The sequence below is a fragment of the Equus asinus genome, chromosome 30, assembly GCF_041296235.1.
Source record: "Equus asinus isolate D_3611 breed Donkey chromosome 30, EquAss-T2T_v2, whole genome shotgun sequence".
Classification (NCBI taxonomy): Eukaryota; Metazoa; Chordata; class Mammalia; order Perissodactyla; family Equidae; genus Equus; species Equus asinus.
The window spans coordinates 1,711,527-1,737,139 of NC_091819.1; the positions used below are offsets into that span (position 1 = coordinate 1,711,527).

Sequence of the window (25,613 nt, forward strand, 5' to 3'; positions counted from 1 at the left end):
TGAGAGAGTGACGTTAAGTGAAATAAGCCAGACACAGTAGGACAAACACCACATGACTTCACTCATATGTGGAAGAAAAACAAACACACGGACAAAGAGAACAGTGCAGTGGCCACCAGGGGAAGGGTGTGGGGGGCTGGGCAAAAGGGGTAAAGGGGCAAGTATATATGGTGATGGATGGAAACGACTATTGGTGGTGAGCACAATGCAGTGAAACTGATATTACATAATTACCTGAAATTACATAATGTTATAAACCAATATGGCCTCAATAAAATCATTAAAAAAAAAAAAAGAAATGAGGAAGAAGGAAGGAAAGAAAACTCATTCGGCCAATTCTGCCCAGCCCCTACTGAGGCTGGGATGGAGTCTCCTTTGAACTCAGTTCTTTTCGCCCTTCTCTCCTCTCACCTAGTCCCCAGGACAGTAAATTTTATGACTGTCAATGGCTTCACTGCACCTGACACCCTGTTGAATGGGGCCTGGAAGCTCAGCTTGTCCATTGCCCAGGGAGTCTGTGGGGCCAGAAGAAGCTCTGTGGGGTCTGGGGCTGGGCGCTGGATCAGAATGGAGCCAGCAGGGGCTGGGCTGGGACCGCACGCCCCTCCTGGGGTAAGCTGTCTGCCCCCAGTAGGGGGCTTGCTCCCAAGCAGTTGGGGCCATCTGCTGGGTGCAGGTGGGTGGCAGCCGGCAATAAGGCCTTAGTTACCCTGGCTTTTCATCTTCCCAGCCTCTCTGCCCCCCTGGGGGCTGCTACATGGGGCTGGTAGGGAGGAGCACAGGCCGAGACATGAGCACATGTCAACTGCACCCTTCACTCTGGGGCTCCCAGGATTGGGAAGACAAACCCCATTAGAGCAAGGTCTGACCCCAAGGGGGATTTGCTCAGCTGCTTCACCTCCACCCCAGCACTGCGCCCCCGGCCAGCATGTAAACCTTCTCCCGAGTGAGTACGTCCAGGTCCCTCCCCAGGTCCCCAGGGACGCTGCCACACCCCATGCAGAAGTCAGGGACCTTGGGGGCAAAGCAGTGCCATCTTCACGCCAGTGAATATTGCACATGGTTTTCGAATCAGAGCCAGGAAGCGACTCATTGGGAGCCAATCAGTAACTTTTGTCTAAAAGAAAGCTCTTTAAGATGGCACAAGAAATGCATTTCTCAGGGCCGGAGGAGGGGCAAATGGTTGCACCAGCTTAGATATTCAGATCCAGGTGCTTCCACGGGGAGATTCCTAACCAAGTCTGTGGCGACCCCTCAAAGGAGGTTGTGGGGTCCTGCGCCTTATCCAGATCCAGGGGAGTTAGGAATGCAGCCCCTCGTCCTGGAGTCTGCCCACGAGGGCCATGTCGGACGTTGGGTTCCCTGCCCCGACCGAATCTTGGCTGAGATGGGGCTGCCAGGGAAGGGCCCTCCTCCCTCACCTCAAGCAGCCCGTGGCGTTGAAGAAGACCTCGGGGTCCACCACTTCCCGGGACACATTGCTGTTGCCGTCACACCAGCCGGAGAAGGGGATGATGACGCGGTCGGCCAGGACCGGCAGGGCATCGGCGATGAGCTCCTCCTTCAGCTCGTCCGTGGAAGACAAGTTCCAGAGCAGGCCTGGGGTGGGGACAGTCAACCCAGCACACGCCAGGCTCAGGAGGGCCCCAGGGGCCGAGGTACCACCCCACCCGCTCCAGCCCGTGAGCCCTACTGAGCTATCACGTTCTGGGTGGGCGGGTCTATCTAATCCAGTGTCTGATTGTCTCAGGAGCCCATTTCCCAGCGTCTCAACTAGACTGCAGGCTCCTGGAGGGCAGAGGGCAACTCTCTCTGAGGCCAACATTATGCACACAGAAGATGATCAAAAAACATTTGATTGATAGTGGTTTTGAATACAAATTTCAGCACTCAATCTTCTGATGTTATTTCCCACCTGAAAGGCATTCCAGAAATACATATCCTCATTCCTCTGTGCACGGTCTCATCTTCCCAGTCAAATATGAGGGCTTCACAGTGACTTCTATCTCTTGTGCCCCCACCCTGAGTATTAGGGATATCTTTTGCATGCAGGGTAGATGCTTAAGACCTCTGAGCTCCTCATCCACCCGACTCTCTCCCTGTCACCTGCAAATCTCAGGGTCTGTGGAGTACGGATCCTGCCTGGACCCCAGCCTTCCACTCCTTGCCCTGTATCCTCAAAAGGACGTTGACCCCTTGTGGGTATGCACAACACCCAGGGTCACCAACTGGACACAACTAACCCGGCCTCTCAGGCTCCTGGGAGATTGGCCTGAGACCAGATCTGCACAGCTGTGGTTGGCCCGGCCTGGAGGGACTGTCCCACCGCATCTTGGGGCCGCGGCTGGCAGTCTTGCTCCCGCCCCGCCACCCGGGTCCTCCGTGGCTGGGGCTCCTACCGGTCAGCTGTTTCTGGATCTCGGTGCTCCCGGTTCTCCTCAGGAGGCTGACGGCCTCGCGGATTCCGTTCTGCCTCCGGGTCTCCAGCTTGTTGGTGGTGCTCCGAAACACCAGGTTACGCAGGGCGCCCGCTGCGGCCTGCTGGACGTTCTGGTTGGGGCTGCGGAGGAGGTCCACCAGCTTGCAGATGCCTCCCAGCTGATACACCTGTGGGGACAGGGGTGCACGCCGCCCGGTCAGGGAGGGGAGGCTGGTCTCCTAACTTTGCCCAAAGCGCTATTTCTCAGACCAAAAAGCCTACTTTCAGTTCAGAGACATCCACACCAACCAGAACAAATAAGCAGTGCGAGGTGATGGTAACCGACCAGACCAGGAGCCAAGACAGGGACCCGGACCCTCGTGTTCCTGCATCCCAGTGGGAGACCCTCAGAAGGTACCCTCCTCTGTGAGCCCTGAATCCTGGACTTTCCAGAAAATGCATATACCCATGCCAGCCAAGCTGGGAGGCACCAACAGCCCTATTTCCACCATAGATGCCTGGTGAGAGAGGGCGTCATGATTCGGGGAGAGACAGACAGACAGACAGGCAGAAAGGAGGTCAGGGAGGAAGCTGAGGAATGGGCAGTAGTCACGTTCTTCAGTGGAGCGTGAGAAAGGGGACTTCTGTGGAACCCACGGCTGTCCCCGAAGTGTCTCTTCCACGAGCAATGGAGGAAACATGCCCGGCTCGTGTCCACTCCAGCAGAGGGCTCTGCTCTGCACAGAGGGTTCAGATGCCCAGCTCTGATTTGGCCAATGTCAAGCACGCCCCTCGCCCCAGGCAGAGTGAGAGGGAGCTATGCGCAAATGCCCATTCTCATCTCGAAATGTGAGGCTGGGCTGACACACTCAGCCCCTACCCAGGCCTACAGGAGAGGAAGGGGTGCCACCAGTTACCTGTTGCTTGGCAGACTCATCCTGGAAGCAGGTGTGCTGGATGTAATAGGCCCCGATGGCCTGGTACTTCTCATCCTGGGAGCACAGGTACTGCACAGCCTTGGGGATGGTCAGCCCACTGCATTCGATGTCCTCACTGCAGATCCTGCGGGGAGCGGGCAAAGGGTGTGGGTGACAAGAGCCCTGGGGCAGGGGCTCGGAACTCCCCCATGCACTCCCCAGCTTCCACAGCCTCATCTTCCCTCCGGAGAGTGCCACCAAGGCAGCCCCAGGCGCACCTGGGAGAACACTCCTTGTGGAACGGCTCCTCCAGAGGAGGGAAAAGCCTCAATCCATGGTGAGCACTCGCTGTGATGAGCCCTGGTCATGGGGTAATGTCCAAGCAGGTGAGTGACCTCTATGCTGAGAAAAATTTCTGCCCTATTCCTGAGGAAAAGCTCCCCACCCACTCTGCCACCTCTCATGTCTGTGCCTGGTATTGGGAAAATGGAAGACAACGGCTGTGAACCTGTCCATGTATCCATATCCATCCATCATCCATCTGTCATCCATACTTGATCCATCCATCCATCCATCCATCATCCACCCACCCATCCACCCATCATCCATCCATCATCCATCTATCCATCCATCCATCATTCATCCATCATCCATCTGTCATCCATCCGTCAACCATCCACCATCCATCCACCCATCCATCCATCATTCATCCATCCATCATCCATCCATCCATCATTCATCCATCCATCATCCATCCATCCATCATTCATCCATCCATTATCCATCCATCCATCCACCCATCCACCCATCTATCCATCATTCATCCATCCATCATCCATCCATCCATCCATCCATCCATCCATCATTCATCCATCATCATCCATCCATCCACCCATCCATCCATCATTCATCCATCCATCATCCATCTATCCATCCACCCATCATCCATTCATCCATCCATCCATCCATCCATCCATCATTCATCCATCATCCATCCATCCATTCATCCATCCATCCATCCATCCATCAATCCATCAACCCATCCATCCATCCCTTTTCCCTTCCTCCCTTCCTCCCTCCATCTTCCCACCTTTCCTCCATTCCTCCCTCCATTCCCAAGTCTAGCTAATTCTTCTGCACAAAAATTCTCACATCTATTCCTTCTTCCCATCCTCAGGGCCACTGCCTTCCTTCTGACCATGAGTACTCCGATGGTGTCTGCAGCAAGAGATCCCTCACAACTGGCTCTCTTCTCCAAACTCCCCTATATACAATTTTACACACTTTTACCAGATTAGCAGTCCTAAAACCCTGTTCCCTGTGTTCTTCTCATCCGCGGCTACTCCATACTACAGGTGAAATTCAAACAGATGCACATCCGAAGGCACGTGTTAGGGTGAACCATATGAAATGCCTGATAGTCAACATTTTTTGTGCCACAAAAGCAGAAATTTCATGTTTTAACCTAATAGTCTGGCTCTGCTGTGCCTGACTGTCCAGCCCCTACCAAGAATCTGCTCCAGTAAGACTCTTCTCTCCACTATGTCCTGATCAGGGCACACCTGTGTCTCCGTCACTGCCCATGTGACCGGCTGAAGTGCCACTTCCATGAACCCTCCCAGGGATGAGAAAGCTCTCTTCTGGGAACCCCCCGGCTCCCTGCTATTGACTCAGAGGCTGCCTGTCTGGCTGTCTGTGTCCTGGTTCCCCGAGGGCAGGGGGCAGCCCCTTCTGTGGCGCCCAACCATAGGCCACTAGAATCTCCCAGTGTTTCCAGAGGGAGCCCTCGCCTCATCTGTACCGGCCTCACGTCTTGCCACATATGTGCTCAAGAAATATTCGTGGTTTTAGTGTGGCAATCCAATTCGACTTCTGGAAAAATCTCCCAAGGGCCAGAGCTCTCTGGTCTTATTTCAGCAGCAGCCCACCCCACATTGAGATGTCACCCAGCATCTGCCAGTCAGACGTCATCTCTAAATGGCTTGTCACTCACCCCCCCTCCCCGTCTCACCCAGACCCTGTCCTCTCAGGGCTAGACAAGAACCTGACCAGTCTCCAAGGGAGAAAGCTTTCTTAGTTCTCCAAATCATCCTAAATATACCTTATGGCCTTTAAGTAGCTAGGAGAGGGTCAGCCTTAGAATGGGGCTCTGCTTATTGTCAAAACAGTGTGGTAAAGTAGGGAAGAGCACAGGATGGTGCATAGGCTGTGTGGCCCTGGGCAAGCCGCTTAACATCTGTTTCCTCTAGCAGGATTCTAGCACCTGCCAGGAAGGGGCTATGAGGATGAGAGATGAAGAAGGCAGTGTTCCCGGGACCTCCATGGGAAGTGGTTCAGGGGTTCCTCGTGCAGCCTAGGACAGCCCTGGACTGCTCTGCTCATGGCGGTGTCCCCTGCCCTCACCACGGGTCCAGGAGCATAGTGGATGCTCAGTAATGTGTCAATCAAATGAATAAATGATCATTAGGTGGTGACACAGGGCAGTGCAGAGGTTCACGGGGCTCTGAGCCCTGGAGGGCGGGCCCAGCGTCCTCGAGACATGGTGGCCCATGCCTGTGGCTCTTTACAGGACACCCCACTTGGTCTCCCTCCTTCCCACTGGGCACTGGCCCTTCAGGGTTTACAGACAGGAGCTGCTCCCTGTTTCCCAATGCTAGATGGCATCCCTCGGTCTTTATGTCCATTTGTCCTGCTTGTCTTTTGTCCGATAAGGTGGAGCACAGCCCCATTCCCGTGGTCCACATCAGAATATGGATAGATTTACGTGACTAAGATCAGAGAGTCTCAAACCCCAGTGTGAATTACAGTCCCCTGCAGGGCCTGGTGACACCACTGGGCCACCTCGGGCTCCTGAGTCAGCGGGTCTGGGAGTGGCCCAGGAACCAGTATTTCTCACAGGGCTGCTGGTGGGAGGACCCCACTGTGAGCACCGCTGGCCTGGCTCACCTTCTCTAACGAGCCCCCTCTGCTCATAACCCCGACCCCGTAACTTCCACGCCCACGGCATCTGTTCTGGTGTGAGGGTTCCATCCCCCCTTCACACTGAGAACTCCCCGAGGCCAGGAGCTCCCCAGGCAGCGACAGTGAACTCCCAGGGGTCAGAGGCCACATCTTTCCCATCCTCCAGAGCTCCCTTGCAGAGCACAGCCAGGCTGACCTCTGCCTCCCCCGGCCGCACTCAGCCACCCCACCCCAGCCAGCTGCACTCACTTGGAGCTGGCCCTTGAGTGGCCAAAGGACAGGTCCTTGCTGCAGGACATGGGTGGGACGTACACCGGGTCCTGCTTGGAGGTGCAGGACGGCGGGCGCCCGGGGCACTTCTTGGTGGTCTTCTGGCCGCTGCAGGTGCTATAGAAGCTATAGCGGTTCTGGGTGGTCTTGTGGCCCTTGCTGGTCAGCGTGCCCTTGCGCAGGGTGCCCCGCGGGTCGCAGTAGAGGTCGGGCTCGCTGCGGCTCGTCTTGATCTTCTGCATGAAGCAGATGTCGCTGCCGGTGCCGGGGGTGTTACAGCTGCCCCGGGGGTAATGGCGGCCCCAGTTCTCCATCTGGCTGTAGGAGCTGAAGCGTCTGTTGTCCGTCTCCCGCTTGAGGGTCCCATTGTAGATCTGGCAGAGAAAGGGAGAAAGGCTCGCTCAGGGGGCCTGACCAGGGAGCCTGGATCCGTCTCCCATAGGATACAGCCCTGCCCCGGCCCCACAATGATGCTCATGCAATCCCAGATGTCTGTTCGGAAGGAACCTCAGCCATCATCGAATATATTATCATTCAAACTGCAGGTTGTGACTCATTATGGATTATGGAATCAATTTAGGAGACTGTGACTGTCATTTAAAAACATAAGATCCAGCAAAGAAGATGTGGTGTATCTATATATATAATAGAATACTACTCAGCCATAAAAAAAGACAAAATCGTCCCATTTGCAACCACACGCATGCACCTTGAGGGCATCATGTTAAGCGAAATATGCCAGACAGAGAAAGACAAACACCATATGATTTCACTCACATGTGGTAGATAAACAAACTTATGGACAAAGAGAACAAATTTAGCGGTTACCAGGGGAATGGGGGTGGAGGGTGGGCACAAGGGGCGAAGGGCCACCCTGATACGGTGTAAGACAAATATTAATGTAACTGAAGTTTCACAATGTTATAAGCTGTTATCACCACAATAAAAAGAAAATAGGATCCAATCATCTACACTGGGATACAAAATAGAGCATAATGTAGCTTAGCAAGGGTGCGTGCTGTTTTGTGAAATGACGCATGGGTGCTTGCTACAATGTAGAATGCACTTCCTACTGTGGGTTGCAGTCAAAAAAGTTTAGCAGCCACTGATCCTGCCCCACGTGGGCCAGACCCGGAGGGGTGTCAGGGGCCCAGAGAGCAGAGGGGCTGCCAACACCCACCCGGTGAGGTCAGAGCAACAGGGGGGACTCTCGCCCGTGTCTCCAAGCCCCGTGCCTTCGCAGACGCCAGCAGCTTCCGACAGCCAGCCTTCCTTGGCCACTGTACCCAGCATGGGGACATTTCTCCTCCTCTGGTCACATCGGTTTTCCACTGACATTTCTCTGCTTATTCCTCACGTTGCCTCCCCTTGGCCGGGGCAAAAAGAAACTGTAACAGGCCCTCAAAGGCCAAACGGAGAAAACGCTCCTGCTCCTGGGCATTCTGTTCCGCGGGCACCTGCGCTCAAGGTGCCAGGGGGCTGCAGGGTGGGCTTTGCTTCAGGCCGGGCAGAGGAGCAACCCATCAGGAAGACGTGAAACAATGGGCGCCCCAGGGCTCTGGGGGAGCCCACCCTGGGAGTCCACCTCCTGGGAGGAGCCTGCAAAGCTGCAGACGTGGCAGGAAGGAGCTCCAAACAGAGCTGCCCAGGGAGGACTTTCCTGGGAGCCCACAGGCTGGCAGGTCCGCCTGCTCTGACTTGTCCCGAGACTGGAGGATCAACATGGGGCCTGATGAAATGTCTCCACACAGTTGCACACGTGGACTCGCCTTTGCCGGGATGAGGCAGCGCCAAGTCCAGCAGCCTGGAGCCTGCCCGCCCCACCCCACGAGAGAGGGAGTGTGTGTGTGTGTGTGTGAGTGCCTGTGTGCACGTGTAGGAGAGGTGTTAGGCAACGGAGTAACTCCCGTCCACACCGGGTCTAGCCATGAAGGCTGGGGAGGGGCCTGCCCTGGGGGAGTCTTAGAGTCTTAGAGAGCAAGAACCACCGAGGGTCAAGCTGCAGTTACAAGTGGCATCTAAATCGAGAAGCCGGAAACTGCTAACCTTGGCAATGGCGCGCCCGTATCCTCCACGCACACACCTAGCTGTGCACTCAGGCGGGCACAACTTTCTTCCCCAAATGGGGTCAAAGCAACCCACTCCGAAGGGAGCTGGTGCGTGGGCACTGGGGAGGCAGAAATGGAGGACGACAGGCAGAAGGAAGAGGAGCCAGGAGGTTTCTGAGCATGTGGACGGCAACGTGCACTTTGCAGATTACATGCAAAACACGCAATTGGCCCCACGGCTTTCAGCCAGTGGCCACACCGGCTGGGCTCTGTTCTCTCAGGGGGAGGAAGGTGTCGAGGGCACTCTGGGGGGAAGGTGGGCTCAGCCTGAAGTGGAAATATGACAAGGGACGCTCTCGTTCTCAGTAAATGACACTCCTGGATGTCATCTCAGACACCTGCCGAGTCCAACGCCGATCCTGGTCCACACCCAGCAAGAACGTGATGGTGCTGATGAAGCCAGCTGGCAGAGGCTCTGGGCGTGCTCTCCTGAGCCGGGAAAGGGAGCCGCAGGCAGCCCCGCCAGGTCTCAGTAAGAGGAGGCCACCTGCTGGGAACGCGGTGCTGGCTGTGTCTGCAGGGTGCGGGCGTGGTGGAGATGCCCCTATGGGACCGAGTTTTCCCATCCCCCCATCAGCCACACCCCAGTGGCATCACCCATTGCTGGGAACCCCACCCCAGCTCCTGTGTCATGGCTGCTGGTGGGCTGTGTGTCTGAGGACTGCTGGAGATGACTCTCCAGTCATGTCACTTAGACAAGTGGGAGCAAAGCTTCCTCTGGGCCAGGACCCGTCCTCTCCTAGAGCTACACGGGGCCTGGCTCCCCTCTAAGGCTCAGCCAGGGCAGGCTGCCCCCAGCCCTCCCTGCACGGATGGCCTGTGACCTTCCCCTGTTTTTTCTATCAGGCCGGAGTGGTGGGGGCATCTTGACTTCCACAGCACGGGGATCCTGGAGCCACACTGCCTGGGCTGAGCCCTAGCCAACTGCCTGAGAGGTGGTCCTGAGGGAGTCACTTAAACCCAATGTGTGTCAGTTTCTTCATGCGTGAACCTGGTCTAATAATTGTGCCCAGGGTACGGGGCTGTTGGCAGAATCGATGAACGAATGTTCGTAACGCGCTGGGGACAGTGGGATGTCAGCATTGGCTCAGGGGGAACATCTGTATCCCTCTGACGCTCAGATTGGGGACAGGCTGGCCGCCTCTCTGACCTGGCTGAGGGTTTGCGAGCCTACGCCATACCTGAAGGAGTCACCGGGTCGGCACTTGCGGGGGAGGGACCCAGGAAGCCAGGACAGCCCACAAAAGGGGTGCAGAGTGTATTCAGAGTCCCACGCTGGTCTCCCCCGAAGGACACAGGACAGGCCTCATAGGTTTCAGAAAAACAGAGAAGTGTGGGCTGCCTAGACGGTCACCCAGCATGAAGCCAGTCTTTATGATGGACGGTGTGGTACCTCTTCACGTGGGCGTCTGGGGCGGACAATTCTCCATTGTGCAGCTGCCCCAAGCATTGCAGGCTGCTTAGTGCTCATGGCCCCCAGGCCCTAAACGCCAATAACGCCTCACAGTCATAGTCCTATTTGCAAACACTCCCTTCCAGGTCCCCAGCGGGCAGCTGCGGCCGGGATGGAATGCAAGGGCTGTGTGTGCGAGCCCACGTGTCCACCGCAGGTGGGGAGCCCTGTGCCAACGCCAGGTCTCCCAGGCACACCCCACGCTCAGATAGCAATCTGCTGGCAGCTCCCCCACTTCGCACACAAAGGACAGTGAGACACATACACACTCCTTGTCTGGTTGTCTCAGGCTCCCTTGGGAAGCTCCAGGCTCAGGTGGAACGGTCCAAGGATCAGAACATTCCGGAGGGTGGAAACTTGACTTCCTGGGAGCAGAGTTGACCACTCAACCAGACAGCAGGCTGGGCTGGACAGCTAGGGGGAAGCCCGGGCTGGTGTGTCCACAAAGACATGCTTCTCTACCGGGGAGCCCAGTGGGGCTGTTATGGGGTCCACGCTTGGAACCATCTTCCAAGGTGGGCCTGAGAGGGCTGCTCTTAGTGAGGAGCCTCTCCCAGCTGGGCTCTGCTCGGCTCCCCTCTTCTCTAAGGACTGAGGTCTCATAACTCACCCACTTCTCTTCTCTGGTCCCCTTCCTTCTTGGAGAAGCGTGGAATTGACCCCCCATGGAACGCTCCCCGCCCCTCAACATAATCGTCTCTTCTTGTTCCTCCTCAGGTCAGGGAGCTCTCAGGGGCCGCGCCCCCCCATTTTGCAGGCAAAGAAACAGTTCTGCAGGGGCCTAAGCCCAAGTAAAGCAGCATGAGCTCAAGATCCAGGCCCTCAAGCAACTGAACGTTGTCAGTTTCCACTCCCGTGGCGAGTCCTCCTCAGTCTGAAGAGGCCCCCAAACCGGAGGAGGTCCCGTTCACCCAAGATCGCCGGACAGGACGGTGACTAACCACTCAGAAAGGGACGGCGTCCTTTTATCCTTCCATCTGAGAATCCTCTCTGATCCCACTGCACAAACGGTGGTCCCGGCCGCCATCCGTTCACCATCGGTCCACCACCACACAACTGCCAGCCCCCCACCACCCCGGGGACCCTGCTGCCTGCCTGCTGGTGCCACCACCTTGCCCTTCCTCAGACAAAGCCTTCGTTAGCCTTGCTTGACATCTGCCAGGGTCTCTCTGCCCTTTACAAGACAAACCCAGCAGCCTGGCCCGTCTATCCAGTCAGCTCTCCCCTCCCCAACACGCCGCTTTATGCTGCCCGGTGACTGCAGCCACCGCCTGGCCCTCCTGCTTCTGCTCAGATGCGTCTCCATCTTGGACGGCCCCCTCCTGACAAATCCTGCACTTCTCCAACCTGTGATCCCCACCCAGCCTGCTCATACCCAGCCCAAAGCCTTTCCCCAGATACCGGTGGTGCTCAGAGCTGGAGCCGCTCCTGCTCAGCCCCCCGTGGGCCCGGTGTCTCTAGTAGCTAATGTCGGGTTCTGCCATTTCCCCAGGCTCTCCAGGGCAGAGGCCCTTTACTGTGCCTGGAACAGGGCTGGGCTCGCAGCATGCGCCCAGTACAAAGGAGCGCTGGGAGTTGCCGTGGCATTTGTGCTGGGGACGGAGATCTGGGCTGCTGATTGGCAGTGGGGCTCCCTCGGCCACCATGGGCACAGGCAGCCACTGCAGACCAAGTCAGCTGCTCGGAAGGTGGGGCATTCCCGATGGGGCAAGCCATCCAGGAGGCCGCCCAGCGGGGGCTTGGGCTCGGGCTCAGGTCCAGGACTCTTCCCTTCACCCCTTGACCTGGGCGACAGCAGCCAGTTGGCTGCGTCCAGCGAGTTCTATTCCAGCCCTGGCTGACCAGAGGGAAGCTGCCTGGCTCCTTGGGAGCTGGGTATGTGCCGGGCAGGCCAAGATGAAAAGAGTGTCTGTGGCCCCAGCTATTAGCCCATTTTGAAACCAAGCTTCTGGCAGCAAGGTGGGGCTGGCCAAACCGGCTCTGGGGTGGGACACGCCCTGCCCCTCCCTGCCCAGTCACACACCCGGCCGACAGGCCACCTTCAGCTATATAACCTCTGACGCCCTTCTCCAGAGAGTGAGCACACACAATTTCACGGGGTCCCCGAGCCTCTGCTGCTCCCCACTCAGTGCCCGTGGGAGCCCCCTCTTCCTGGGATTTTGGTCAGGACCGGGCACAGCCAGGCGGCAAGTGGCCTTTACAAGCTCTGCTCCACCCCCTCCAGGGGGTCTGGAGGGCATAGGTCTTCTCCCAGCAAGGGCTGCCCAGGAGGGGCCCTCAGGGCCCCAGGGCGTGGGGGGGTTCCCCTGGGGATGGGGTGGCTGCTTACTCAGCGGTTTGAGTCAGATCCTTTAGAAAACTTGTTCTGAATTACCCACCATGTCAGGGAGCCTGAGTCACCAAAGGTGGGACTTCAGGGCGTGGGGTGCTGCTCCCGACCTCCTCCTGGGCACGGCTCCCTCTCCGGCTCAGAGCAGCGGGGTCCCACCCCAGGCTGGCCCTCCTTTCTTTCCCTGGCATGCAGCTTCGTGGGGCACATGGAGGCCAGAGCGGCCTCACCGCTCAGAAGCCGGGACGTCTGGGCAAAGAGCAAGGCCGTCGGGCTCGGAGGCGGCAGGGGTGGGCGCGCCCGCTGTGGAGCCCTTGAGGGCCAGGAGGAGCTGCCCCCACGGTTCCATCACCAGCCCCCTGAGACCAGCAGTGCCTACCCTCGTGGGACCCCCACTCTGTGAACCGAAGGACAATGGCTGGTGGACGACCAGCTCCCTGTCTACTCAGAAGAGACACGACAGAAATCTGAAGCAGCCCGATGCCGGATGGTGGGCATCCTTTATCACCTGAATTTTTAGAATGTAAGAAAAGTTTGGATGCTCACTCGGGAGTACATATTTCGCCAGAGATCCGATTAATAACAGCGAGTGTCCCCTACAGCCTTTGAAGGCAGCAACTGTGAGCTGACATCGATCAGACCGTGGCTCTAGGGTGAAATCTTGCCCTTGTGGGCTCGGGCCCCACGTCTGCCTCTCAGGGTCAGGCCCACCGTCCACTGCGGCTCCTGGGGCTACAGGGGACCAGGGGACAAAGGCACTGTGCACCCCAGCACCCAGCTGAGGGTGGTGCTTGATGACATCTGATTCTGAACCAGCCGTGCCAGCTCCACCCTCAGCTCTGCCCACACGGCCTGCTCCCTGCTCCATTGCTAAACTGTGGGAAAAACTGATTTTCTGAAGATTTCTCTAGGACCTCTCCTCCTCCACCCCTGAGAACTGGGTTTTTTCAGCTCCTGACGCCCCTAGGAGGGGCTTGGGGATCAAGGACCTTAGGTTTCATATGCAGACATCTGCTCCATCTTAGAGAGGAGACCCTGGTGCATGTCTGCCCTCCAGACGGGTCTCTCACAAGCCCAAGTGGCTATGAAGCTCGGCCACGTCTCTTTCACGGACACAGATGGTCAGAGGGATGGTCATTCCGCCCTCCAGAGACCCTCGTTCTGTGGTCACAGCTCTGGCTTTCAAACCCAGAGGCCGGCTCCATGGTCCCAGCAGCAGTTCATCCCGGGGAGGGAAAAGCAAGGGGCCGCACAGGGTCCCACCGTGATATGACTCCTGGAATCTCGGATGACGTGCCAGCTCCCTGGAAGAGCCTATTTGAGGGAGGAGAAGATCCCACTGGGCCAGACGCCCCCAACCTGTGCTGGGAACTCTGGGGGAGGCCCACTGGCCCCTGAACCGTGCACCAGGCTGGGAGGTGCTTCCAGCCATCGGAAGAAGAGGGCCAAAGGCAGGGATGTGGGAGCATCCCCAGGGGTAGACGCTCACCTGGCCCAAAAAGGAGCTCCTTGGAGACACCAACAGTGGGAGGAAATCACTCCCGAGGATGAGACACCCAAGAACGTCACACGCAGGGAGTGACCCTCCAGGGCTGGGGTGATGGCTCCCCCCATTGGAAAACGAGGCTGTGTGCTCCCACACACACACCTGCCCATACGGGACACACGTCACCTCGCCAGGGGTGGACTCAGGTGGGGAAGGTCTTGGAAGCTCTTTGAGCATATTCCAAGAACCCCTTAGTGGGTCCGGCCCTTTACAGTTTGCACAAAGCTTCTCCTTTCATCATCCTGTTAGAACCTCACGGCTCCCCATCTCCCGCCCGGCCTGTGAGCGTCAGGGCAGAGAGCTGCATTTTCATTCTCTCTGTGAGCAGATTAAGCTCAGAGACCTGGAGGCTGGGCTGAGGCCACACAGCTAAGATGTGGCTGACCGTGAGCCGGGACTCAGGTCTCCAACCTCCCTCCCAGTGTTGGTCCTCTAGCCCTTCTGCCCCTAGGGTCCAATGACGCGAATGACGTCTAAATGGCAAAGAGCCCCTGCTATTAGGGGGTGCTCTGGAGGAACACCGCCAGCATCTCTGGCTAGTCGAGGGCCGGAACCCTAGAAAACCCCCTCCCCCAGGGATTCCAGACATGGGACGTGCCTGTCGCTCTCTTTTGGCCAATTGTAGGAGGTCCCTGGAGACATTAAAGAAGAGTGTGGCTGCTCAGCTGTGTGACTCTCCTGCCCGAAGACCTGGGCTGGAAGGCCCTCTGTCCCAAGGGACACCTGCGGGCAAGGAGCAGTCACAACTGGTCTGTTCTGGCCAGAGCCATGAGAAGGCAGGCACGGAAAAGTGACTTCTTGGTACCCCTTCTACCAGACCTTGCTCCAAATGCACCAGTGAGCACGTACATGTTGGCACAGAAAACGGGGAGTCACGTTGAGATGGTGGCTGAGGCCAAGCCTGGGGTCCCCTGGAATTAGGTAGGAAATTCTTTGGGCTCTAGAAGCTGGGCCACCCTGCTCCAAGCCTTGGGGGCAGTCAGGAGGGAGCGGGAGGGAGGGATGGGACACTAGCCAGCCCTGAGCGCCCCAACTCTCTCCGATCTTCCGCCCACAGCACGATTCTCTTCCCCCAGCGCTGTGGGGCCTCCGAGAGCTGGTTAGGGCTGCAAGGAAATGTGGCAGAGGCCTGGGATTTCTCATGGGCCCTCTCTAGCTTAGCCTCCCGGGAGTAATCCCACAGAACTCAGCCCACTGTGGGGCCCTTGACTAGTACGGACAGCTGTAGACGCTCAGACAGAAGCCTCACCTTGAAATGCTCCATTAAGAAAAGTACGCAGCCAGGTAGGAGTCTGGTCACCCTGGTGAGGGAGGGGGCTCCACGTTGTCACTTTTCTCCTCGGCCCTCAGCTCTCCCTGCTCTCATGGATCGGCTTTGGGAAAATCATCCTGCATGACAAGCTTATGACCCAGAATCTCCCCCAATGGTGGCACATGCACTGTTGTGGCTGTGAGGGGACAACAGTGCATTTAAGAGCACAGCAACGGCTAACACAGAAACACATAGACCCCTCTTCCTTTCTCCGCTTTGATTCCCATGCAGAGAAAGTCTTGGCTGGTGCCAGTATGTTTCTTTAACACTTGCAAACCTCCCTTTCTGAGCAGAAAGGGAAAAAAAAAATTATCTAGCTGGAATTAAATAATGATTTGTTTTCATTCTATTTATTATTACTGGTTATGTGATGGTTTGCTTTCATTTACGGCAAAGGATACTGTTCTTTTTCTTTTGAGTTAGTGATATAAAGTTTCCTTTCAAAAGAAATTTAAAAGCGAGTCCACTAAAAGTAAATAAGTAAGGATTGGTGTGATGACTTCACAAAAATCGTGACAGCAAAATGGAAATGACCCAAGTTCGAGATGCTATTGCCATGGTGGCGAGAGTTCCATGATATAACAGTGTGACAAGGAGGACTGGGCTCGGGGTTGGAAGATCAGGGTTCTAGTCTGGTTCTTCCCTGTCCAGGTGGGCAGGCTTGGGGAGTCATCTCACCTCTCAGAGCCTCAGTTTCCCCAACTATGGAGTGCCCTATAAGGCCTCTTCGGACTTTCGGCAGTCTACAGGTCAGCCCTGCTGGAGTTCCAGACAGCCTCCTTCCCAGCCTAGCTCAGGGCCTCGGAACAAAGCTCACGGCCCAGTCTTCAGGCCCTCCCAGGCCCGGCCCTGTGCACTGGGGGGGTGGGAGGGGAGGCGCTCCCATCTACAGCCCTGCAGCTACTTCGCTCTCCAGCTGCGTCTCTGCACCCCGCTGCTCCACCACCTGACTCGATTCTGTTTTTCAGCTGAGTTTGCTCTCCGGGGTGGGAAGGCCTCTGCAGGGACATGCCAGGGCCCTCGGGGAGAACGCTGAGCCTCACCCAGCGAAGGGCGGGGCCGGCTCTTCCACCCACTTGGGAAATGCTGCTGCCTTTGTCTCACTGGGCCCAGCGACGAAAGGAAAACTCGCAAAGCAGAAAAGAGGCACCCGATGATCTCCCCTGGGCTTTGTGCTGACGCCCCTCCGTCGTGTGCCCCCTTCCTGGCTCTGGAGCACGGGCAGCTGGGCCTGGCAGAAGAGAAGATGGTGACCGACTCGTCTCCCAGCCCTTGGCGCCTGCTTCCTCCTCTCACTCCTCACCCCTGCTCCCCCCGCCCCCACGCCTCGCAAAGCCCATTGGGCTCTGGACTCAGCTCCGCCAAGCCCCACCTGTGAGGGACGGGGCAAGCCCCTGCGCTTCTCTGTAGCTTGATTGCCCTGCAAATAAAATTGGAAGAACAATACCTGGTTCGCCTACGATCTCACAGAGACCAAGGAAATGAGAACACGAGCACTTTGTGTCAGTTCAGAATGCTGCACTAATTCCGGGGGATTGGGAAATGATGCGGTCCTGGAGACCCAAGCTCCTCCCGCGGGAGAGCAAGCGTAAGGTGAAGGCGCTGGGACCTGAGCAGCCTTGCAAGCTGCCACTTGCCTGCTAATCCAGAACCCGAGGGCCCCGGCCCCAAACCTCTAGGACTCTGGGGACCGTGGCTAGCACTGGTCCCATCCCGCCATTTACAGACGAGGATGCTGATGGGCTTTCTGATGGCATGTGCTGCAAAATTCGGCATGAATTCTATCCTTTCTGATGCTCTGCTGTTTGACCTGTTAGTTGTTTTGGACTATAGTATAAGAACTGCAAAGACTGGTTGGTTGAGTAGATTGGGTCTTATCAGGGCAAAAAAAAAAAGAGGGCCGAAAACAAGGCTCTACTAATTTTCTTCGGGAGCAAAATAAAGAAGTTTGCAACCATCCTTGATTCTTCCAAACTCCCCTCTCAAGTTTCAGAGGCTCTATGTTGAGTCTATGTGTGAGGAGGAAGGCGAGAACAGTGGCCAACCCATATGGAACCCAACCCATACAGAAGCTTCCTTCTTGGGAGAAGACAGCATTCCCGCTCATGGCCAGAGAATTACCTGCCTCACACTGCCTCAGTGGGCCCCAGGTCCACCCCAGCACTGGCTCCCAGCCCAGCCGGGAACTCAGAGCTCGACGCAAACTGAAGGGAAGGGATTGATGGAGACCCATTAAGCTAAAGGAAGATGTCAAACCCAAGGCAGCTGCTGTCTCGTGAGGATGGTGGAACGCCTTCCTGGGGACCGTCTGAGCTGCCCACCGTGTCCGGGGCTGGCAAAGCCCATTGCTTCCCACCAACTCCACGTCTGCCACACTGAGTCCCCGGGCAGGGACATTTCTGCCTGAAAGTTTTGGGTGACCATATTGCCTGGCCTCTGCCCCGCCACCCTGCCAAGGGTCCACACAGCCAGGACAGGGACACGTGACAGTCTGCCCTCTCTGGGTCTGGTGCTCCTCACTGGGGCAGGAGGAAGCAGTGGGCCAGCGTGCTCGCTCGGCTCAGAGGGGCCTCGTGGCTTCTGTGCCCCTCCCCCAGGGAAGAGGTTGCAGAAAGCCAGCAGCTTCCGAGACCTCTGGAGCTGGCGACATGCGGCCAGCTGCCCTCCTGGTGATGCCTGATCTCTGTAAACAGAGAAGAGGACCCAGGGGCTCCTGTGAGCCCAAGCCCCACGCCCAGGAGCATCTCTCCTCTGCCCCCTGCTCTCCTTTCACTCCCATTCCAAGCTCAGCTCCTCCAGGCACCCGCCCGCCCGGCTTTCCTCTACCTGGCCCCGCCCGTGGATACCACCTGCCTCTACTCACTGGAACCATGCCCTTTTTTGCAAGCCCGTGGGGCTGATTTGGGGGCATTCTCTGACCTCTCCCCGCACCATCAAGGACACAGCATGTGGAGGTCAGAGCTGCAAGGAGATGGTCTGAGCAACTGTCTGGTCCTGCTGATGATAAACTGAGGCCCCGTGGGGGTCGAGGTCCCAGCTACAGTCACCGGGGCAGGGGTGGAGAACCCCGCGCTCGGGCCAGCGCTTACGGCCTCAAAGGAACCCTCGCTGGCTCACCCGGACCGCAGCCGGGAGGAGGGGCCTCAGGCCTGCCTGAGGGGCTGAAGTCAGCCACGCAGAGAAAATCAGCCCAAAAGGAAGCAGCTCGCATTCGGCTCCAACCCAAGGGAGCAGGAACTTCTCTCGGGAAAAGCAGGGCCACTCCAGTGGACGGGAGGGCCCATCCCCAGGGACACCCCAGACACCGGCATCTGCCCTGGGCCCCTCCTCTGCGGTCCGAACAATGTGTCTGAAAAGGTGCCCTATGCCGGCCGCTGCTCTCTCCAGGGAGGCGCGCCCTGGGAGCCGGCCCCAGCTCTCACTCCCTTGCCTCATTCTCTCTCAGGCATGTCCTGTCCCTCGGCAAGTAGGAGCCTTGTCTCTTCTTGTTGGGTGCAGCCTGGGGCCCTGTGGGACCCTCCTATCTCCAAGGGCTGGGTGGGAGTGAGTCACGAGCTGGCAGCAGGGACACTGCGCTGGCAAACACAACAATCGCTTCCTTTTGGAGCAGGAGCCGTGCCCGCTCGGGAGAAGGAGCCTGTGTCCACTCTGTCTTTCCCTCCCCCGGACTTTTCACGGACAGACAGAGGCCCAGCAGGCACCACCCAAAGAACCCAGCTAGGGCGTCTGGAGCGCGGAATTCACAGCTGAGAAATGGGAGCAGAGGAGGAGGTCGTGCACAGGTTAAGTCAGGGTGGTGACTAGGAGGGGCCATTTCTGCCGTGCCTGTTCCCCCCCCATAAAACTCAAGTAAACAATGTCCTACGGTCTCTCCATCCTGTGCTGAGGGTTAATTAGCTGCTGTTTTCCTGGTGCCCGGAGATGCTCAGAAGAAAGCACAGAAGAAGCGCCATAGCCATTATCCATCATGGGCCTGAAGTGGGGGTCTCAGCGGGTGGAGCTACCCCTGTCCCCAGGGAGACCACCATGCAGACTTTGGCTACGGAGCACTGGGGCTACTCAGAGTCAGCTCTCAAGCCACACAGAACCCCGAGACCTTGGCTGGGATCGGGTCCCCCCCTGCCTTGCTACAGGTCTGGAGGGGTGACAGCCGCGCCAGGTCCCTCAGTGCATAGCCGCCCAGCTGCCCAGCCAAGACTGGAGGCCAGGCCTCCCACTGCTGGTCTGACAGGTCACATCCACACCCCTCCATGCCCTCTGAAACAGGAATGTTCACGCCTGTCAATGACGGGCAAGCTGAGGCTCAGCGTGGCTAAGAGCCTGCCTGGGGTCACGCAGATAGTGAAGGGGCAGCGCTGGGCTGGGACCTGAGGTACCGGGCCACAGTCCAGCGCTTGTCCTGGCCCACCAGTTGTTTCTGGGAACAGACTGTGTTGACTGTGGGTTGGGAACTCTGTGGTTCCAAGGGCACCAGTCCTGCCCTGTTCTCTCTGGCAGCCCCGGGTCCAGGGCCCTGCCCTTGTGGACGCCTCATCTACACGGCTAATGGGAGACAACTGCGCTTGGGTTTCCCAGCCCCGGTGGCAGGTTGATGCAACCTAGCCCTCTCACCTATAAAAGAGGCTCACCCGGGGGGCTTCGGGCCTGAGGGGCAGGACCAGTTCTCCTCACGGTGAGAGTCGCTAGTACATTGTCCACAAGACCCTGCCATGGTGGGATCACCAAGTAATCAAACGCTGGCGAGTCAGTTAGCAAGTGCAACTGAGGAAGATGTGCGGGTGAGTCCCGGGTTCCGGTGGAGAGACAGGGTCTAGGAACAGAACAAAGCCAGGACAGAGGCGAGATTCTCCCCGGCTCCTCCTGAGGGCCCTGCCCCTCAGGAGCACTGAGCTGACTCGAACAGCGTGACTGAGTGATTCAATATGGTGGCCCCATACCTCCTGCTGACGATGCCCATGTGGCTTCTACGGATCAGATCCTGGGCAGGGTGGTCTAGACCAATCCGTAACCAAAGAACGTTTCGCTGGGTACGACTCCCAGGAGAACTGAACGCTCAAGACGTGCGTCTTGATTGGAAAGTAGGAAACCCTTAGAACAGAGCTGATGGAAAAGGACACTGCCATCTTAATCCAGAAACTTTCCCTGGAAATCAGACTCGTCCCACTTGCCTCAGCTTCCTCTGGGACAAACCTGCGTGATGGGAGCCCACCGACAGCCTTGGGACAGAAGGGCTGTGCCTCCCGGTGCCCCCAGCTCTCTACTCTCTGCATCCTGGCCCCAGCGGACCCAGAGGAAGGGACCCAAGTGACCCATTACGAGGACCCGTAAGAGGGGGCCAACAGCCTCCGTTTTCTCACCAGCAGTGGCTGCAGCCTGCAGCAATTCTGCTCGGTGCCCAGCCTGGGAGAGGAACCTCAGGAGCCTGGGTTTCATTACAGGGAAGATGCTGGCACCCAGGGGTGCCGGGTAAGGAAATGAAGGTACAGGATGCCCAGTTGCATTTGAATTTCAGATAAACAACTTGTTAGTACGAGCGTGTCCCAAATATTGGATTTTGCCTGGCAACTCCGGCCGACCCCCGTTAACGCTTACAGCTGAGTGAGTCCAGCTTGAATCTAGGAAGGAACAAAAAGGGCCACTCTCCTGCCCCTTCTGAGCTCGGCTGACTCCTCAAGGAAAGAACAGGCGTGGAGGGGGACAGGGGAGGGAGGAAGTCACGGGATCCAAACCTGTGGGTCTCTTGCAAGTGCCTAGAACACGGCGGTGATGTTAAAACGCCGAGATTGCATAAAACCATAAAATGACCATCAAAAACGGGCAAATATCTGGAGTAACGAAAACAGGACTCCGTTAGGTGAGGAGTCGGGAGGCCAGGGGTCTGGTCTGCTGTCCCATTAACCAGCTGTGTGACCCCTGAGGAGTAACTTAGCCTCTCTGGGCCTGAGTTTCCACGACTGTGGAATGGAAACCTCGCTGGGGCTCTAATGTTCCTCGAGTCTGGTTCTGAGAACGTGAGCAGCATGGTGGAGTCTGCCCACCTGAGGGGTCGGGCAGTGGGGCTGAATCCTGCCAGGTCCTCAGCCCCTCTCCCCGCTCCTCCCTCTCCCTGCAGCCCGTGGGGCTCTGGGGCTCCACACTGTCATCCAGCAGGTATGTGTCCAGCTGGAATGTCCAGCAGAGAGTGGAGAAGTGACTGGGCCAATGGGCCAATGACTTTCTTTGGACTTTTTTTTTTTTTTTTTGCTGAGGAAGATTTGTTCTGAGCTAACACCTGTTGCCAACCTTCCTCTTTTTGCTTGAGAAACATCGTTCCTGATCTAACATCTGTGCCAATCTTCCTCTGTTTTGTACGTGGGTTGCTGCCACAGCATGGCCACCAACGAGTAGTGTAGGTTTACACCTGGGAACTGAATCTGGGCCACTAAAGAGGAGCACACCAAACTTAACCATGAGGCCACGGGGCCAGCTCATCTTTGGACTAATTTTTCCTTTTCCTTATGCCCTTCATGCTTTTTGTTTGTCAGACTAACTCTGTTTTAGGTTCTACTTATTACCAGATTCTCTATATTCAACTTTCTTAATTTGTGACATAAGTGATCATAGATTATACGTGGTATGATGATCTATATGTATATTGAAAAATTAGATGGCCACTGCTGATGTAGAATATATATAAGGTTAAACCGCGAGGTAACACCACTACTTTTTAAACCTTTTCAGAACGTTGTTTCTGGCACTGCTTTTAGGCCTTTTCCATATTTAAATAAAATACACACTCAGTGGTGACAAATCCTTGTTATTTGAGGGCGATTTGACGTCTGGAACTGGGGTGAGCTGCTGGAAGTGCTTCACCTCCTTTCTGGCCAAACGCAGGTCCCGACAATCAATAAATGAGACTGATTTTCTTATACGGCCCCAAAAGTGACACTGATGACAACTGTGCTTAAAAAAATGTTCTAGAAACATCTGAGTAAGGGCAGCACCGGTGGAATGCCACAGAGTGGCCACTAATTCCTGTGTTCGATCTGTCTGTGGCCTCTGTGAGCTCACTGAGGGCAAAGACCCTCTTCGTCTGGGGTCCTGGCCCCCAGCTGCTCAATACAGAGGGCTGACCTAGGGGAAATGGTCCTCCAGCCGCTTTTAGAAGCTCCTGAATTTTTATTTTATTTAATTTTAATTTTAATTTATTTTTTTGAGGAAGATTAGCCCTGAGCTAACATCCACTGCCAATCCTCCTCTTTTTTTTGCTGAGGAAGACTGGCCCTGAGCTAACATCCGTGCCCATCTTCCTCTACTTTATATGTGGGACGCCTACCACAGCATGGTGTGCCAAGTGGTGCCATGTCCGCACCAGGGATCCTAACCGGCGAACCCCGGGCCACCAAAGCAGAACGTGTGCACTTAACTGCTGCGCCACCGGGCCGGCCCCTGAAACCTGCTGACCAGGGTGAGGGGAGCCACACTCTGTCCCCCAACCCCTGCCCCTGCCGCCGTCTTGGTGTCAGCAGATGGAGGCGCTAAGTAGTCCTGTGCCAGCCGCCCTGTCCCGGGAGAGCCGAGCGGCAGATGGGTCTCTGCTCACTTTCCCTGCCTTCCTCCCTCAGCCCCGCCCCTGCCCGGGGGGCGCCCGTCCTTGCTGATTACACGCCTGGCTGCCGTATCAGTTACTCCACTCCTGCCATCCCTCGCCCCCTCCCTCTGCCAAATCCTTGTGTGTGCTCAGCCCTTCGCTGTTCCCAGAGCCTCTCCCGAGCGGAGAGGAGACGGGACCCGCCCCAGCAGCTCCCCCGATGTGAGTCACGTCTGAAGGCCCAGCGGAGATGAAGGGCGAGCAGGGCTGGGCCTCGGGGGGGCAGGAAGACAAGGCATTTCACTGGTTGTCGGAAAGTCGGCCCAGGCAGGGGTGGGGGCGTTGGGAGCGGGTGAGATGGCTGAGGACTGAGTTAATTAACCTGGAGAAAGGCTCAACGTGGGCCCGATGGAGACACTTTTTTAAAGAAACACCTCTAAACGAGTGCCTTTACAGCTCTTGGTTACAGATTTCCACGCATAACAACCCCGCCCTGCCATTTGATAAGACTCCACAGCTAGTGGAACATGGTATCAACCTGTCTGTGGAGTAAACACACAGGGGTCATCATTCCCATTTTACAGATGAGAAAACTGATGCCCAGAGAGGTTGAGGGGTTTATCTAAAGTCACAGAGCCAGAGAGGGGCAGAACCAGGACTAGAAGCCAAGGCTTCCGAGCTCTGACTTGGGGGCATGCTGTGTGTAGAGCCAGTCCCATCGGCACCGTCAGCGTCACTATGCATGGACTGCTGCGATGAGGAGCCGGGCAGGGACCCGCCTTCCCGGGTCTCGCCTCCTCCTTCACACTGCATCACTCAGGCGCCTTCTCTGATTCTGTCTGGCCCTCGCTCTTCGTGTCAAAACCCTTGATTCTCATCTGTGCCTGACCTGCCAGCCGGTCGGGCTCCATCAACTGTGTTTATGTGGCACTCAGGGTATCAGTGGACATCAAGAACCAGAAAGGAGGGAGGGGGGTAAATTTTCAGCAAAACTAGTTGATTCTTCCCCCCCAGCCCTAACCTGTAACAGGCAAGAAAGAGAAATCCAACGACACAGGAATACCCGACTCATACCCACCCCGCCTCTGCCTTGCACAGGACCCCCCCGTCAGGGGTGACATCTGTGAGCAACAGCTGCTGAAATCCGGGACCCCCAAGAGGACAGCACCCCCGGTTCGCAGGGAAAAGTGCAATATCTCAAGGGCCGCCGGAAAGAATTCCCAAGAACAATCCAGGCGAACGTTGAAATCGGCAAAAGTAAAGAAAGGCATAGAATTGGGGGACTGGGAGAAACTTGGGTGTCATGGAGCCCGATCGCCCAAGATAGAGAAGACAGCTCCTGCCCGGGCTGGTGCGGGTGACGGCATCTCCCACACACTCGGTGCAGAGTGAGAGCTCAGTAAACACTTGTTCAGTGAGGATGGACGGGTGTGGTGGCTGAGAGCACTTAGAAAGAAGGTGATGGAGCCTGGAGTAAAGGACCTGGAATATTCTCGACCATGTGAACTTAAAAAATCATTTTAAGAAGGACTATAATCAGGCTTTTTTTTCATGCACACTATTTCATCGAATCCTGACAATAACCCCACCAGGCAGACTGTGTCATGTCCCTTTTACACGTGAGGAAACTGAGGCCCATAGGCAGACCATCTCGCCCGGGCTCACAGGCTCAGCCGAGTAGCAGAGCTAGAATCTGACCCAGGTTTGTCCAATTCTAAAACTCTAGCAACGCTCCACTCTGCATTCACCCTCTTACTCAAGAGTCACAGCAGTGACGTGCTCTCCTGGCCCCGCGGGGCCTTCTAGAGCCCCCTCCGAGGTCCTCAGCACAAACCGAAGAGAGAGGTCCTTTCAGGATTTTCCTAGAAACGTCTAAATTAATCCACAAGTGGACCCCAGGAATTCACACTTCTCTCAAATCCATGATCCAATCAGACATACTGGGAAACGGATTTTGTTGTTTGAAAGATGCTCTTTTCTTTGTGCTTTTTCTAAAATGTTCTCTTCTGAGACATTCAGAAAAATCCAACCAGCCCAACAGGAGGCTGCACTCAGGGCCATCTGTGAAATGATGGCCACGCAACGGACCTGGTTGGAGTTGGCGGCCTCGCCTCGTGGACCCAAGCGGCCCTTTTCCACCTCACATCGCTCCTCTCAGCGCCCGGGGCCGGTTTGCTCTCCCATAAACCCCAAACCCTCCCCACGCACACCCCAGTTCTTGTAGAACGGAAGCATTTCTTACCGGATACCCCCAGGAGCCATTCCCGGCCTGGAACTTGGAATAGTAGCTGCTGCGGCCGCTGGCCCCGTAGCTGTTGTAACCGTCGGCCAGGCCGTCGTACAGGGAGCCTGCAGGCAAAGGCACAGGGTTAGGACAGCACGGCCACGCTCTCTGCCTGCCCTCCTCCCCAGGACATCGCCTCTGCCTCCGGGTCCACTGCGCCCCGAGGAGGAGCCAGGTCTGAGCTCCCGGAGGAGGAGGATGGGGAAGACGCCATTGTTTGCCATCTCCCTCTACCCCACCTCCCCCACAGCCGGGGCCGAGGGAAGGGCCCTGGCAGATGCCGCAGGGACGGGCTCGGAGAGTCTCGGCCGGCCCCTTCCTGCGGACGTGATGTCTCCCCAAGGCTTGGGGCAGGTTGACACCTACACGGCAGGAGTTGGCCCGGGGGACTTAGGAGCATGGCCGCTCCGTTCCAGGGCATCATGACTCCACGTCTCACCAGGA

The 25,613-nt window shown here is 56.8% G+C and overlaps 1 protein-coding gene across 2 annotated transcripts in view; it reads right to left on the reverse strand.

Annotated features, from left to right (window-relative positions):
• The window catches only part of PKP1 (plakophilin 1), a 48,541-nt gene that overhangs the window by 12,859 nt on the left and 10,069 nt on the right, over window positions 1-25,613 (reverse strand). For both annotated transcript variants that reach the window (XM_044762721.2, XM_044762722.2), the window contains exons 2-6: window positions 25,128-25,234; window positions 6,547-6,941; window positions 3,337-3,481; window positions 2,400-2,607; window positions 1,422-1,599 (exon numbers count right to left, since the gene is read on the reverse strand). In XM_044762721.2, the coding sequence (XP_044618656.1) occupies window positions 1,422-1,599; window positions 2,400-2,607; window positions 3,337-3,481; window positions 6,547-6,941; window positions 25,128-25,234 (1,033 nt within the window). The remainder of the gene's footprint in view (window positions 1-1,421; window positions 1,600-2,399; window positions 2,608-3,336; window positions 3,482-6,546; window positions 6,942-25,127; window positions 25,235-25,613) is intronic.